Source organism: Oryctolagus cuniculus, chromosome 1 (genome assembly GCF_051225735.1).
Source record: "Oryctolagus cuniculus isolate XC-2025 breed Fujian yellow rabbit chromosome 1, ASM5122573v1, whole genome shotgun sequence".
NCBI classification, from domain to species: domain Eukaryota; kingdom Metazoa; phylum Chordata; class Mammalia; order Lagomorpha; family Leporidae; genus Oryctolagus; species Oryctolagus cuniculus.
This window is the reverse complement of record NC_142867.1, coordinates 746,233-761,829: the sequence shown is the minus strand read 5'-3', so window position 1 is coordinate 761,829 and position 15,597 is coordinate 746,233. Positions and strand designations below refer to the sequence as shown.

The following is a 15,597-nucleotide window of genomic DNA, read 5'->3' as shown; positions in this document are numbered from 1 at the left end:
GCGCCAGAGAAACGAGCTCTTGGGCCCCGAACCACGCAGAGGCGACATGCCGCCTGCAGGCAGCCCGCCCCGGGGGACCCCAGCCGTCTCTGCTCCCGGCTCCCAGACCCCAGACCCCTAGCACCCTCCTGGGCGACAGGAGCATCCCTCGTCCTAATGAAGCAGCTCTCGGGCTCCCGGCAACCTCAGGATGGGGCTGGTTGCCCAGAGGGCCAGCCTAGGGATGAGAGTCAGAGTCCACAGCCCCACCCCAGCCTTCAGGGACAGGGAGGGGCCGAGAGTGGTGCTGATCACCTCCGCTCCTCGCCGTCACGTGTACCCGGGTGATAAAGACGCCATAAGCCATGAAGCCCCAAAGGGACAAGGTTCAGACTGCTGCATGGTGGACACCAGGGGGCGTCGGGCAGCCATGTGCCTGTGGGTGCAGAGGCGCCACCGCCTCCCTCACCGCGCAGACCCCTGCTCACGCCACTCACGACCCTCGAGGGGCCTGCGGACCTCACCGTGAGCCACAGAACCCCAGCCCTGAGGCGTGGCGTCTGGCACAGCACCAGGAGGCCTGCAGCCCATGCTGCGTCCCGGGTCCAAGCCCAGCTTCCCGCCAACGCGCACCCCGGCGGGGCGGCGGGCCGCGGCTTCACGTAGACTGCCGCCGCCTGCCGAGGGCACGCGGGCGATAAACCCCGAGATGGAAGGCCGTGTGCCTTTCAGACGACCAAACACGTGACAGCGTCTGCGAACCTCTAGAAGAACACAGGAGTGCATTTACATCGGCGTGGGGCAGACTCAAGGCACAGAGCACTCCCCAGGACAGAAGCAGACGGCGGCTCTGCGCTGGAATCCAGCACCTCATTCTGAGAAAGCGGACCGGGCAGCGCAAACCAGCCGGGAGACCAGCCGGGAGGGGCGGCTGCCGCGGCTGGGCCCCAGAGGGGGAGACGGGCACACCCAGAGCACTGGCTCGCCGCCGCCCGCTCCCTTCACGGTCATCAGGAGAGCCTGGCGCTGCCATGTGGGGGTACACGCACAGTCGGGACGCCCGGACGGCTCGAGCAAGAGCGACACTTGCAGGGACGCGCACCTGAAGCTGCCGGCCGAGAAAGGCCTGCGGCAGGGTGGCCCCGGCACCTGGGCGCTGTGCCAGCTCTTCTCCTGGGAGCTGAAGTGCCCCTGGCGACCCCAGGCAGGACACCCCCTGGCAGCTGTGACCACGCGACCCCGGGCAGGACACCCCCTGACAGCTGTGACCACGCGACCCCAGGCAGGACACCCCCTGGCAGCTGTGACCACACGACCCCGGGCAGGACACCCCCCTGCTGGCTGAGACCGCGCGACCCCGGGCAGGACACCCCCTGGCAGCTGTGCCCACGCGACCCCAGGCAGGACACCCCCCGGTGGCTGGGTCCTTCCTGCAAGAGAGCTTCAGACACCTGTGTGTGCATCTGGAAGGCTCCCCCTCCATGTGTCCCTGCTGTGTCACTGTGCCGAGTCCTGTGAGTGCTTCCAGAGAATCCCAGACACAAAGGCCACACGGACACGGTCACTCGGCTGTGCCCTGAATCCCAGGTGCCCAGCCTGAAGAACCCTTACAAATGTGACTCCTCAGCTCACAGCTCATCATTCGCATTAAGGGAACACAACCACAGCCACAGGGTAGCGGCTCCGCCCATCTGGGTGGAAAAGACGGAGCCCTGGTACGCAGGGGTGGGGGTGGCTTTGTGGTACAGACACCGTGGGACCAACACCAGCTCGCCAGAAGGCTAAAAACAGAATTGCCGGGGCTGGGGCTGTGGTGCAGTCCGTTAAGCCACCGCTGTGACGCCGGCCTCCCATGCTGCAGCGTCAGTGCCGGAGAAGGTTCTAGAAACGCACAATGGGGACGGCCACACAGCAGTATGAACGTGCTTAATGCTGCCAGACCCTGCACGTAAACAAACAGCTACGATGGCAAATTGTACACGCGTTTTACCACGGTTTTAAAAGAAAGGCTCTCAGTGGAACGCCGGGAGACAGAGAGCCCAGGGGTCAGGACAGCAGACCCACGGCACGGCCCCAGGCAGGCAGGCAGGCGGGCGGACGGCACCTGTGCACCTGTGCTCTGAGGGGGGCAGGCCTCCAGGCCGTGCGCACAACTCCCGTCACGCCCCACCACCTGCGTCTGCCGGGGACGCCCGGGGAGGGAGACGGGGAAGCGGGCCTCAGGGGAGGACAGAGGTGCCCTGCCTGCCCCTGCTGGCCCTGCAGCCTCCCTCAACAGCGGGGCACCCGGCACCAGACGGGAGCTGGGGGAGGGCGCGGGAGGCCTTTCCAGCCACACTTTCTGCTCCCGTCTCTGGCGCCTCCCTCTCTACTGCACAGCCCTGGGGGGACCCCCACCGAAGGCCACGCCCCCGTCCCAAAGGCACGGCCTGCCTGTGTGCTGGAAGTGAGGGAGGGGCCCCGGGGGCAGGAGCAGGACTCCCGGGGACCCCACGTCTCACTGCGGTGGGACCCAGCTCTGCCACGTGGCCGTGGCGGGCTCGGGGCAGTTTGGAGTGCAGACCCGTCCCGCGGCCGACGCGGCGCTCACCTGCACGCAGCTCTGGACTTCCTCCTCGGCCAGCCGGGCCTCCAGCGCCCTCTCCAGCGGCTCTGTGGCACGCCTCACCGCCTGCTGAGTCCGCTCCAGCATCTGCCTCTTGTCCGGATCCACGGTCTCGCTCAGCTTCACAGAAAACGGCTGCAACCGCGAGGAGACAAAGCTAGCACCGACCGTGCAGCTGGCCCGAGCTCGCACAGCTGTCCCGGCGGGAGCCGCACTGGGTTTTCCCACTGCCCCGGCCCTAGAGAAGCTGCGCCAGTGGCTTGGACTCAAGCCCCTCCCCCCAGGTGACTGGCAGGGCAGTCAGCCTCTGCGAGCCTCGGTCCTCCCGTGCAGGGCGGGTCCCGGGCCGGCCCTGCCGGGGAGGCCTTGTGAGCTGCAAGCTCACTGGACGGCCCAGCGAGGGCTGAAGGCAGTGCAGCGGCTCACTCTGGCCACGGTGCGCGGCACAGGACGCTTGTCAGCAAGAACACGCTACTCTAGAGACACCCTCTCGCAGGCCGGGGCCACACCTCTGCAGACTTCCGCGCACCGACGGAAGTGGCCTGCGCACTGGACGCGTGGTAAAGGCCACGACACACAGCACTGGGGGACGGGGACAGGCAAAGGGCACGGAGCCCAAGCAGCCGGCCAGGGGCCCACCTCCAGGGCGGCGTGGACGTCGTGCAGCAACTGCGCCGCCGGCGGCCTCCTGTCCCGGTACTGCTGGAACAGGTGGTTCTGCCGGGCCCTCCTGATGATCTGCAGGGAGAGGGGGCACCATCCAGGATGACGGGGAGGCGGGGCTCCACCCTCCCCAGCCACCCTCATGCCCGGGATAGCAGGGGGGTCCCCACACACACGAGGTGTCGTCACCACGAACAGCGCCCTCCCTGACACCACCAAGCAGGGCCGAGGTCTTCCGTGAGCTTCCGGACACTTAAGCCCCAGGCCCAGCTCCCGCCCAGAGCCACCCTGCTGGGGCGCCGCGACACCCCACCTGCCCGGCCCTGACGCCAGCTTTGCACAGATGTTGGTGTTCCACCCCCACCAAGACCCCGCCAGGCCGAGACCCTTCCTCCGAGTCCGATCCTTCACGCCCCCACCGACCTCGAAGACCCCCTTACCTCGTCACGCCCCCACCGACCTCGAAGACCCCCTTACCTCGTCACGCCCCCACCGACCTCGAAGACCCCCTTACCTCGTCACGCCCCCACCGACCTCGAAGACCCCCTTACCTCGTCACGCCCCCACCGACCTCGAAGACCCCCTTACCTCGTCACGCCCCCACCGACCTCGAAGACCCCCTTACCTCGTCACGCCCCCACCGACCTCGAAGACCCCCTTACCTCGTCACGCCCCCACCGACCTCGAAGACCCCCTTACCTCGTCACGCCCCCACCGACCTCGAAGACCCCCTTACCTCGTCACGCCCCCACCGACCTCGAAGACCCCCTTACCTTGTCGTCGATGTCGGTGATGTTCATGCAGTAGAAGACGTCAAACTTGAAGTAATCCCTCAACACTCTCCTCAAGATGTCAAAAGAGATGTAGGACCTGGGACAATGAGAAAATAGCGTCTCCCAGGGGCATGCGTGGACGCGACCCGAACACCGGAGCCCCCAGTGCCCCACATCCCAGCTCTGTGAGGGCCAGCGACTGGACTCCGTGAAACTGTCTCATGGGGCCGGCGCCATGCGCAGCAGGTTCACCCTCTGCCTGTGTGCTGGCATCCCACGTGGGCGCCGGTTCTAGTCCGGCTGCTCCTCTTCCCATCCAGCTCCCTGCTGTGGCCTGGGAAGCAGTGGAGGATGGCCCGAGTGCTTGGGCCCTGCACCCATGCGGGAGACCTGGAAGAAGCTCCTGGCTCCTGCTTGGTGTAGCTCTAGCCGTTGCGGCCATTTGGGGAGTGAACCAGAGGAAGGAAGACCTTTCTCTCTGTCTCTTCCTCACACTGTCTGAAACTCTACCTCTCAAATACATAAATAAAATCTTTAAAGAAAGACACTGCCTCACACGTGGGAAGTCACCGGCAGCTACACACGTGTGGCGTGTGGGAAGCACATTCATCACACGTCCATGGTCCCAGTGCCAAGTGCTTCCCTGCTGCGGGCCTGATCCCCAATCCAAACCCGAGCCCCTCCGAGCCCCGGGTGCAGCCACGGGCAGTGTGCGCTGCGGCCCTCCCCCCACGCCACGGCCACCCGCTGTGGGGCTCGTGGCCGGGACGCAGCACCCGGCACCCCGCTGCCCTCCCCCGGCCTGGGGGGGGGCGTCTGGCTGCAACCCAGGACCTCAGCGTTTCTCTTTTTGGTTACCATTCCATTTGTGGAATTAAAACTTTTTCATCTTAAACACAGAAGAAAACTCCCGGGTCTCCCAACTTCCCCGCAACCCTCAAGTCCCCGGGGCAGAGCCACGTGGCCCCGCCGGCCTCTGCCCGTGCTGCAGCAGCCGCGACCCCGCGGGCCTACCTGGCGTGCCCCATGTGCGAGGCGTCGTACACGGTCGGCCCGCAGCAGTACCAGGACACCTTCCTCCCATCTTGAGGCACAAACACTTCCTGTGCGGGGTGAAGGGGGGTCACGGCAGGGGAGAGCGGCACTGCCCGGGGCCCCCAGCGGCCCCCAGAGGCACGGGGGTCGGCAGGAGCCACAGGCCTCGAGCGCGTCACCACGCGGGCCTCCACTCCCACACCCCAGGCCGCTCTGCACTTCCTGGTGACGCAAACCCCGGCTCCAGTGCCTGGGTCCCAGCCGGCCACACTGGGAGACCAGGATGGAGCTCCAGGCTCCCTGGCCCAGCCCTGGCTGTCGCAGGCGCTCGAGTGACCCAGCGGATGGAAGACTCACTGCCCGTCACTCGCTCTCTTTTAAAAGATTTATTTTATTTATTTGAGAGGCAAAGTTATAGAAAGAGGTCTTCCATCCACTGGTTCACTCCCCAAATGGCCACAACGCCCAGAGCAGAGCCGATCCGAAGCCAGGAGCCAGGAGCTCCATCCAGGTCTCCACGTGGGTGCAGGGCCCAAGGACCTGGGCCACCTGCTGCTGCTTTCCCAGTGCATCAGCAGGGAGCCAGACCAGAAGCGGAGCAGCCGGGACTCGAACCGGCACCCACACGGGATGCTGGCTCTGCAGGCTGGGGCTTTAACCCCCTGCGCCACAGCGCCAGCCCCGTCTATCTTTTTTCTTTTTTTTTTTTTAAATTTTTTTTTTTTTTTTTGACAGGCAGAGTGGACAGTGAGAGAGAGAGACAGAGAGAAAGGTCTTCCTTTGCCGTTGGTTCACCCTCCAATGGCCGCCGCACCGCGCTGATCCGATGGCAGGAGCCAGGAGCCAGGTGCTTCTCCTGGTCTCCCGTGGGGTGCAGTGCCCAAGCACTTGGGCCATCCTCCACTGCACTCCCTGGCCACAGCAGAGAGCTGGCCTGGAAGAGGGGCAACCGGGACAGAATCCGGTGCCCTGACCGGGACTACAACCCGGTGTGCCGGCGCCGCTAGGCGGAGGATTAGCCTAGTGAGCCGCGGCGCCGGCAAGCCCCGTCTCTTTCAAATGCAATGAAAAGGAACTGAAAGGCAAACTTGAAAAGTCCCAACAGTGTCGCTGCCCACAGCCCCTCCCAGGGACAAGGCCAGGGGCGGGAGCTCTCCTCCCTGCACGCCTCCTGTGCGCAGATCCCAGGTCCCAGCAGCCCGCAGCGCTTTCTCAAAGCTCTGGAGCCCTGGCGCCCTGGAGCCCCGGCCACAGCCCGCTCAGCCAGGACCCAGCCGTGTGGGCTGCGTCAGCCACACTGCCCGGGCCCGTGCGTGCCTGCCCCCAGCCTTTCCGCTCGGGCAGAGCCGAGATGCTGCTCAGGCCAACCCATTCCCCGGGGCCCCGGGTGCCAGAGGGCCGCACGACTGAGGGAGCCGGGGGTGGCGCGCACGCGCCCGCGGCCCGCTCGCCGGCCTACCTTGCTGCGGGTGAGGCTGTTGTACAGGCGCAGCTGGCACGGCGCTGTCCCGGCAGGAGGAGACCACGGAGGCTGCACCCGGCGGCCCTTACCTGGGGGCACAGGGAGTCTGTGAGGTCACGTGAGCTGCACCCCATCGCGAGCCCCCTCAGCAAGGCGACTGCTCATTTTCTCATGAACAAAGAACTTATCTGAGAGGCAGACAAAGGGCTGGAGCAGGAGCTGCGAGCTCAACCGGCCTCCTACTCAGGCGTCAAAACCCCACCACCGTGCTGCCTTCCAGGGACCCCACCACCGTGCTGCCTCCCAGGGACCCCACCACCGCGCTGCCTCCCAGGGACCCCACCACCGCGCTGCCTCCCAGGGACCCCACCACCGCGCTGCCTCCCAGGGACCCCACCACCGCGCTGCCTCCCAGGGACCCCACCACCGCGCTGCCTCCCAGGGACCCCACCACCGCGCTGCCTCCCAGGGACCGCATCAGCAGGAGGCTGCAGTCAGCACCCGGGGACCCGACAGCCACTCGGGAACTTCTGTTTTAACGAAATCAGCGCCAAGGCAGGCCGAGCAGAGCGGCTCCCGCCAGCCACCCACACCAGCCCAGCTGGGGCAGGAAGACGGCCCTGCTCGTCCAGAGCACGCTCCACTGTCCCCCCACATCCTCCCACCGCCGTGCTGCCCCTGGCCTGTGGGTCAGGCTCACTGACCCCGACAGTCCGTGCATGGCGACCTGGGGCACCCTCCTCCCCTCCCCCAGCCGTGGCCACCCAGCCCTCCACACCTCTGTCCTCTGTGGAGTGCAGGGGGCTGGCTCCTGGAGTGGGTCCCCTCAGCCCGGCCGACACTGACCCATACGCTGCAGCCCCCGGTCTTAGCCACATCGCTTCTTCCCGCCTTCAGAAACAGCCCTGAGGGCCCCCACGTCCCACTTGGGTCCTCCCTGGCTGGGGCAGCCCCTGCCCAGGCCACCACGGGGCACTGTGTGCCCCCAGCAGGTGGCCGGGGCCAGGCTGCCCAGCCATGCCCAGACTCTATCCCGCTGAAGCAGGCAGGCTTCCAGCTGAGCTGTCCTCACAGGACAGACAGGATGGACAGGGCGCGACTCCACGGTGAGGCAGCTCCTGCGCCCGTGTGGGAGACAGGGAAGCGTGGCTCCCTGGGTCCACACCAAGGGCACACCTGTGTGCAAGGCCCTCGCTGCAGCCACCACAGTACACACCCGATGTGCCTCGACCCCAGCACAGCGCCTGCCGAGCCACATGGAACGCCCTGCCCGCGGCCCTGTCTGCCCGTCTTCACGGCCAGACACCTCGCTTCCTGTCCCTCTGCCTCCACCTGTGTAGGGGAGGCTCCGTCCTCAGGGGACATCCTGACTGGGAGCCACTGAAGCCTCACTCAAACACAGTGGCCAGCATTTATTTCATTCCTACCAAGCACACCCGGAGAGCCGCGTGGAGCCAGCCCTGGGTGCTGGCCGTTCCCGGGGGCCCAGACGGAGGGTGATGGTAACCAATGGTTAGGAGGTAAGAAAGTTAGGAGGGCGGGGAGGGGGAGGGGAAGCCACACACGTGGGCCAGCCGGGGCCGAAGCAGCACCTTCCCCCGGACGCTCCCACGCGGCCATAGACCCTGATGCAGGGAAAACCCCAACTCCGCGGCAAAGCACGAGCCCGGCCCCAGCATCCCAGACGAACGCCACCTCGGGTCCCGGCCGCTCCACTCTGACCCGGCCCAAGTACTTGGACCCCTGCCGCTCTGGGTGGGAGACCCAGACGAAGTTCCAGGCTGCTGGCTTTGGCCCGGCCCTGGCCAGGGCAGTCACGTGGGCGTGCCCCAGCGGGGACGCCCGCTCGCTCGCTCGCTCGCTCTGCCTCCAGGACTAGGAAGTCTCCAGGAGGGCGATGCTCCTTCTGCCCGTGATCCATCCAGTCCTCGGCAGAATCCCAGAACACCCGACACGAAGCTGTGGCTGCTGCCCTGGCGGGCTGACGGCCCAGGGCTCGGGGCCTCAGGCCCCCCAGGATGCCTGCAGCACCCTAAGTTTCGGGGAAGTCCAGGGCCCTCAAACTCAGACGGCACCGAGGGGACAACTGGAGCTATCGCTCGGCTCCTCCCCTCCCTCGGGTTCCCAGCTCACTTCAGCGAGTGTCTCCCACCCTCCGCCATCTCCTCTCACTCAGCAGGGGCTCCGCACCCCTCCCTGCCTGGGCACGGGGACACCCGACAGGCTGTGCCCTGCCGGGGACACCCCTTCACGACAGGGATGGGGAGACAGAAGAGAAAAGGGTGGAGACAGACACAGGAGGTGTGGACCCAGGGGCGCTCACCTGGCCCGGCCAGGCCCGCAAGGAGCTGCCTGCACATCCCTGCAGGCGAGGCCTCGGCCCCCTTCCTGGGGGGCCGGAGGGGCAGGCGGGGAGGCGCGGGGGTGGAAAGAGGAACCGATCGCAGGCCAGGCAGAGCCCAGGCGCTCAGAAGGGGCCCGGCTGCACAGGGCTGGGCCAAGGGTGAAGCAGAGCCACGTGCGACGTCCCAACTTCGCTGTCTGAGGGTCCCTGGGGCCTTGGGGCAGGGTGGGAGACAGGTGTAGCCAGGGTGGGATGGCGGCAGGGGCAGGCGCTACTCCCCATTCACAGGCGGTGAAGGTGGGCACTGCAGGCAGCGTGGGGGCTGGAACCCGGATGAGACTCGAGAGGCAGCCCAGACCCACACAGTGAGGACAGGGGACTCCGAGGGCCTGGGACCCACCCACGGCCACCAGAGGTTGAGTGGCAGTCCTGAGCACCAGTCCACTCTGCCTAGAGCCCCAGTCCGCCGTGCGCCTGGCTGGAGGGCCGCCCACCTAATGCTCGTCACTCCTGGCTACACGTGGGCTCCAGTGGCCTGGTTGGCAGCCTGAGAACCAGGGAACTCAGGGAGGAGCTGGGCTGACCCTGCTGGTGCCACCCGTGGTCTACCACTCTGCCTGCCCCTGAGTGCGTGTAGGAGCCCGGGCCGTGGCAGCGTGGCCCTGCTGGGGCGGCTGTCCTGGGCCCTGCCTGCCCGCCCGAGTGCGTGTGGGAGCCCGGGCCGTGGCCGCGTGGCCCTGCTGGGGTGGCCGTCCTAGGCCCTGCCCGCCCCTGAGTGCATGTGGGAGCCCGGCCCATGGCCACGTGGCCCTGCTGGGGCGGCCGTCCTGGGCCCTGTCCGCCCCTGAGTGTGTGTGGGAGCCCAGGCCATAGCTGCATGGCCCTGTTGGGGCGGCCGTTCTGGGCCCTGCCTGCCTGCCCCTGAGTGCGTGTGGGAGCCGCATGGCCCTGCTGGGGCAGCTGTCCTGGGCCCTGTCCGCCCCTGAGTTGTGTGTAGGAGCCCGGGCCGTGGCCGCGCGGCCCTGCTGGGGCGGCCATCCTGGGCCCTGCCTGCCTGCCCCTGAGTGTGTGGGAGCCCGGGCCGTGGCTGCGTGGCCCTGCTGGGGCAGCCGTTCTGGGCCCTGCCTGCCTGCCCCTGAGTGTGTGTGGGAGCCTGGGCCGTGGCCGCATGGCCCTGCTGGGGCGGCCGTCCTGGGCCCTGCCTGCCCCTGAGTGTGTGTGGGAGCCCAGGCCATGGCTGCATGGCCCTGCTGGGGCGGCTGTCCTGGGCCCTGCCCGCCCCTGAGTTGTGTGTAGGAGCCCGGGCCGTGGCCGCGTGGCCCTGCTGGGGCGGCCATCCTGGGCCCTGCCTGCCTGCCCCTGAGTGTGTGTGGGAGCCCGGGCCGTGGCCGCGCGGCCCTGCTGGGGCGGCCATCCTGGGCCCTGCCTGCCTGCCCCTGAGTGTGTGGGAGCCCGGGCCGTGGCTGCATGGCCCTGCTGGGGCGGCCGTCCTGGGCCCTGCCTGCCTGCCCCTGAGTGTGTGTGGGAGCCCGGGCCGTGGCCGCGCGGCCCTGCTGGGGCGGCCGTCCTGGGCCCTGCCTGCCTGCCCCTGAGTGTGTGTGGGAGCCCGGGCCGTGGCTGCGTGGCCCTGCTGGGGCGGCCGTCCTGGGCCCTGCCTGCCTGCCCCTGAGTGTGTGTGGGAGCCCGGGCCGTGGCTGCATGGCCCTGCTGGGGCGGCCGTCCTGGGCTCTGCAACGGAGCCCTCCTCTACCTCACGCCGCACGGTTCTCGCCCGGGGAGGGGCTCAGGCCCACTGGCCGTGCCTCAGTCAGGGCTGTCACAGGTGGGAATGCCGCTGGGGGAGGGGTGCTTGCTGCAGGGTCACCCAGAAACCAAACGCCTCCAACCCCAGGAGCCTCGACGCCACACCTGCCCCAGTCCAAGGGGACCTAGTGGAGGCCTGGAGACACTTGCAAGTCCTGGGAGCCCCAGGAGGCCTTCTGGCCTGGGAGTGGGGGCAGAAGAGGCCAGGCAGCCTGCCCCACACACGGAGGGCGCGCGCCCACAGCCTGCAGCTGCCGGGGGAGGGGCACCCAGGAGGCTGTGAGCGCCGGGGCTGTCCACAGTGCTCCGGAGACACCACAGCAGGCCGTGTGGGAGCTGCTGCTTCCCACTTACAGAGCTCCACGCCGACCCGATTACCAGCACCACGCCCGGTCTGGGGCAGAAACGCCCCGCAGCCTTGCGTCAGGCAGAGCCAGGCCCGGCGCCCGCCGACAGCCCCCGCACCCGGCCACCCGTGACGACGGGCACACGGAGTTCCCAAGATGCAGCTCCACAGGGCGAAGCCGCCCCGGCCTCGGCCCGCGCTGGGGGGGAGGTCTGGACGGCAGGAGGCCGCTGCTACTCACTTGCGTGGAGCCCACAGGGCTGGCCTTTGTCCCGGGGGTCACCCAGGATCGCTTCTATGTGCCTGAACCACCGAGCCACGTGGAAGAGCCCCGGGTCGGCGGGCGGGGCCGAGAGCTGCCTGAACAGGTCCACGTCTGCCTGGGACAGCGAGTGCCCCTGGACATAGCTACGCGTGCTGAGGTGCTCGTTCAGGGCCCGCGCCCGGGCTGCCTCGTCCCTAATGCTCAGGAGGCACCTGTAGGCGAGAGCTGCAAAGACAGAGGGGACAGGGCGTCAGGCGGGAGAGCGCGGGCGGGGTGGCACGTGGTGGAGCCGCGCAGAGGCGGCGAGAGCGCCGAGCCCCTGAGCCGCGCACGTTAGCGTGGTTGACTGCATGCTGCGTGAACGGCGCCTCAACCTTGAAAACCTCAAAACCAAGACCAAGGCCAACCCCTTTTCTGCAGTGGCGCTGGGAGGTGAGGGGTCGGCACAGGCCGAGGCTGTCCACGCCCCAGAGATGGCCAGACTCTCCCACTGCCTCCGGAGGCTCAGGGACGCATCCCAGCCTGGCCGAAAAGCTCCGGTACCAGACCCCTTCCCCGGCGCGTCCACCACGAGGGGCAAGCTGTGAATGTGGGCCTCCCCCGCCCTGCAGGGGGAAGACACAGTCCAGCGCCCCGCACTGTCCCTCTCCCCCACGGTCACTGCCATCCATCCCACCCAGACCTCTCCTCACCAATTCGGGAACGCCCCGAACACAGCCGTGTCGGCAGGGATGGGCCCTCCTGGCGCCCTCGGCCAGCTCCTCCCCTGCCTTCCACGCTGCCCGCACCCAGCCCCAGGCCGGTCCTGGTACCCGATCTTTGCCTGTGCGGCTGCAGAGCCCCCGAGTGGGGAGAAACGTCCCGAACTCTCAGGGTGGGTGCTGTGCTGGGGAAGGCTGAGCGGCGGCCGGGGGCTGAGACACCTGGCTCCACTCCTCCACACAGCCCGGGGGCCGCAGGGCTTCGGCGCACCCACCCTGAGCCTGACTCAACCCCTCACACCCTGTGACCCCCAGGGTCAGACTGTCTGGCTTCAAAGGGACCTAGCGCCCCCGGCTTCTCCCAACACCTGGCAGGTGGCCTCGGAGGCGAGGCCGGTGTCTGCTGAAGCTTTCCCGGGCCCCCGACGTCCCTGAGCAGGTGAGGTCACCCTTGAGACCCAGCGGGGCTGTTCCAGCACTGCCGGGATTCCTGCAGAGCCAACCCCCAGGCACCCACGCGCAGGCGCGGATCTCGGCCTGGCCTCCGCCTGCACGGCGCCCTCACAGCTGGGGCCACACTACCTCGTGGCTCAGGCCATCAACCAGAGGCTGCCTCCCCCGACCGGTCGAGGCTGACGAGGTGGAGAGACGCTCGGGAGACACAGCGTCCTGAACCCCAACAGCCAGGACACGCAGGGGCTCCCGCACTGGAAGGGACCCGGGGACCTGATGGGCGGGGAAGCAGGTGCCGCATTTCCCGAGTCTCTGGGAAGCTGGTGCTATTTTTATCGTGCGGGGAACACATAAAAAGTTCTAATGACCACGCCGGCTTCAAAGTGCCAGGAGGGAGAGGAAGGAGCTGTGTCGCTGGGGGCGGGCCCAGCACGCCGTGGCCCGCATCCCTGTGTAGGACTCCCGCTCGTAAACCGCCTGGCTCACAGCCGGCACTGCTGGGTCACTCCAGGGGCTCCCTGCTCACACAGGTGCCTGGGGCGCCGTCTGGAGTGGCCAAGCCCTTCCAAAGGGGACAAGACCGGCTGGGGAAGCGCAGGTGGCCGCAGGCTTCTGGGAGACGGAGGCGGTCATTTGGATAATTGTGGTAGCAGCACTGACGTGTCTGGAGGAAACACATCAAACGGCCAGCTTTCAAGTGGTCACAGGCTCAGGCCAGAGCTGGGCCCGACCCCCAGGGGGAGGGCAGGTAGCAGGAGCACCCCCAGGGCACGCAGTCCCTCCCAGGACCCTCGTCCGACCCCCAGGGTGAGGGGAGGTGGCAGCAGCACAAACAGCGCACACCCCCTCCTGGGACCCTCGCCGGACCCCCAGGGGGAGGGAGATGGCAGGAGCACACCCAGAGCACACCCCCTCCCGGGACCCTCGCCCGACCCCCAGGGTGTGAGACCCCGCTCACCGTGGAGCCCCCACTCTGTCCCCCTGCTCTGCCGGTGGGGGAAGGGCCCGTGCAGTCCCTGACGGGCGACTGTCCCAAGGCTGGACAGCGCTCCCACAGCGCTTACTGCGGCCACACACGCGCCTCAGCAGGACCACCTTCCCAGGCCTCTGCACCCGCATCTGCTCATTTATTTTTAAAAAGGCGTCCGTATCTGAAGGCAGACTGACACCGGGAGAGATCCCCCATGCTCTGGCTCACCCCCTACATGCCTGCAGCAGCCAGGCCGGGCCAGCCAGAGCCAGTCTGGACTCCCGGGTCTCCCAGGGGCGTGGCAGGACACAGGCACTTGGGCCATCATCCACTGCCTCCCGGGTTGCATTAGCAGGGCGCTGTGTTGCCGGCAAGGCAGGACTGAATCCCAGGCACGCCAGACGGACGCGGGCAGCCGAACGCCCGCCCTGCACCGGCCGCCCCGCCACTCACAGGCCCCCCGACCCCTGCCAGAGTCTTCAAGCCCCGTGCGAGCGCCTGCTGAAGCACAGCCCTTCTAGCAGACCTGTGGGCCCCCGCGTGGGGGGCTGCACCCCTCCCCTGGGCTCTGTCCACTGAGCCCGCTCAGGCGGAGGTCCCACTAGCGTCCCTGCTGAGGTGCCCGGCGCACAGCCCCGTCCCGCACACGCCCCTCTGCTCCTCGGGCCCCACGCGCCCTGTGCCGGCTCCCACTCACCCCGCACGGCCCTCAGGAAGGGGCCTGCAGCGCTCACCCACGGAGCTGGTGGGGACAGCCCTGGGGCCCTGCTCTCAGCCCCTGGGAGGCCACGCTGCCCACTCCCCGGAGGCCGGAGCCTCCTGGCACAGGCCGGGCACCGCAGTCCCCCGAGCACCACCACCGACTGGTTAGCAGCACCCGCTTTCCTTCGACCCAGGGGACGAGCGGCCGTGCGCAGGGGGCACCCGTGCTCCGCACACATGGGCCCCATCTCGCTGGCGGGAGCCCAGGCAACAGCAGCTTTGTCCTCCTGCTTGGGAACTGGCGCTGTCTGGGTCATTCCGAACGGAACCACCCAGGGCACCCACGCCGGGGGCAGGGGCCCCGCTGCAGCCCAACTCCCCGGCTGGGAGACACAGCAGCGCCCACTGCAAAGGGCCACTCGGGGCCCCAAAGCAGGGCCTGGCAGACTCGCTCCACTGAACCGCGTGGAAACGTGAGCCAGCCGCCGCCGCGCCCCAGCCTGCAGGGTCCCAGGGGCTCCCCACTGGAGAGGTGGACCCCGGGAGACCCCGGGGCAGACACACGCGCTCCGAGTCAGGACATGGAAGACGCGGCCGGAGATCTGGGAGCGCAGGGGTTTCCTGAACTCAACCTTGGGGACGACAAAGCCAGAAACTGGAGGCCAGAGAGAAGCCTCGGGGCACCCATCCTGCTCCTCAGAGAGCGGCCTCTGGTCCCGCACCGGGACGATCAGGGAGAGCGAGCTCACACGCGTGTGCACGCGTGTACGTGTGTGCACGCGCGTGTGTGCGAGCAAAGGAAGGGGAGGCGGGCGCGGCGCGGCGCAACAGGAGCACTGGCTGGAGCCGCGGCCCCGGGGGCTTCGGACTCAGACCCTGCTCACCCCGGCGCACGGCAGCGCTCCGAGAGCGAGGCCATGCCCACCAGACTGAGCGCCCAGCAGTCTCGAACAGAACAAGCCCCTTCGGCGTTACATCCAGCGGAGCCGGAAACGCAGGCATCCCGGGCGGGGGCCCCCGGCCGCAGGCGGCCACGGCGCTGGAATCCGCGCGCACGGGCCGGGCCGGGGCCGCCGCTGTCACCTGGGCGCCGGGGCCGGGGGCGGGCCTGCTGCGGCTGCTCCCCGGAGTCCGCCGCGCGGGAACACACGCTCCCCTCTGGCCCTCGAGTCTGCCCGGCGCGGCTCCAGCCGCCTCGTGCGGGAACGTCCAGGGGAGGCGGCGGGTCCTCGCGGCGCCGGCGGGAGCCCCTCACAGCTCGGCCTCACGCCGCAAGCCAGCCCCGCAGCCGGGGCGTCGACGTCCCCGGCCCCCAGCCCGGCTCGGCTCCGCCACTCACCCTGCTCCCCGGAGGAACCTGCCATCGCCAGAGACCCGACGCGCAGCCCGCCGGACACTTCCCAGAAGCTGATGCAACCACCGCCCCGGAAGTCCCGCCCCACGCCGAGCCCGCCTTCCGGGACACGCCCAGTCGCTAGGCAACCGTCGCGGGAATC

At 68.4% G+C, this 15,597-nt stretch overlaps 1 protein-coding gene across 7 annotated transcripts in view; it reads right to left on the bottom strand.

Annotated features, from left to right (window-relative positions):
• Positions 1 to 15,515, bottom strand: part of CARS1 (cysteinyl-tRNA synthetase 1) — a 36,853-nt gene extending 21,338 nt beyond the window's left edge. For 3 of the 7 annotated variants that reach the window (XR_016215657.1, XM_089306866.1, XM_070057311.2), the window contains exons 1-6: positions 15,441 to 15,515; positions 6,515 to 6,606; positions 5,035 to 5,123; positions 4,021 to 4,117; positions 3,224 to 3,322; positions 2,570 to 2,719 (exon numbers count right to left, since the gene is read on the bottom strand). Coding sequence is in view for 4 of the 7 variants with exons in the window: in XM_070057311.2 (XP_069913412.2) it covers positions 2,570 to 2,719; positions 3,224 to 3,322; positions 4,021 to 4,117; positions 5,035 to 5,123; positions 6,515 to 6,606; positions 15,441 to 15,465 (552 nt within the window). In the remaining 3 variants the exon portion in view is untranslated. Of the gene's footprint in view, positions 1 to 2,569; positions 2,720 to 3,223; positions 3,323 to 4,020; positions 4,118 to 5,034; positions 5,124 to 6,514; positions 6,607 to 11,251; positions 11,501 to 15,440 lie in introns of all 7 variants that reach the window. The other 4 variants (XR_011382309.2, XM_070057370.2, XM_070057418.2 and 1 more) reach the window with 3 other exon arrangements.
• Positions 15,516 to 15,597: the final 82 nt, after the last annotated feature.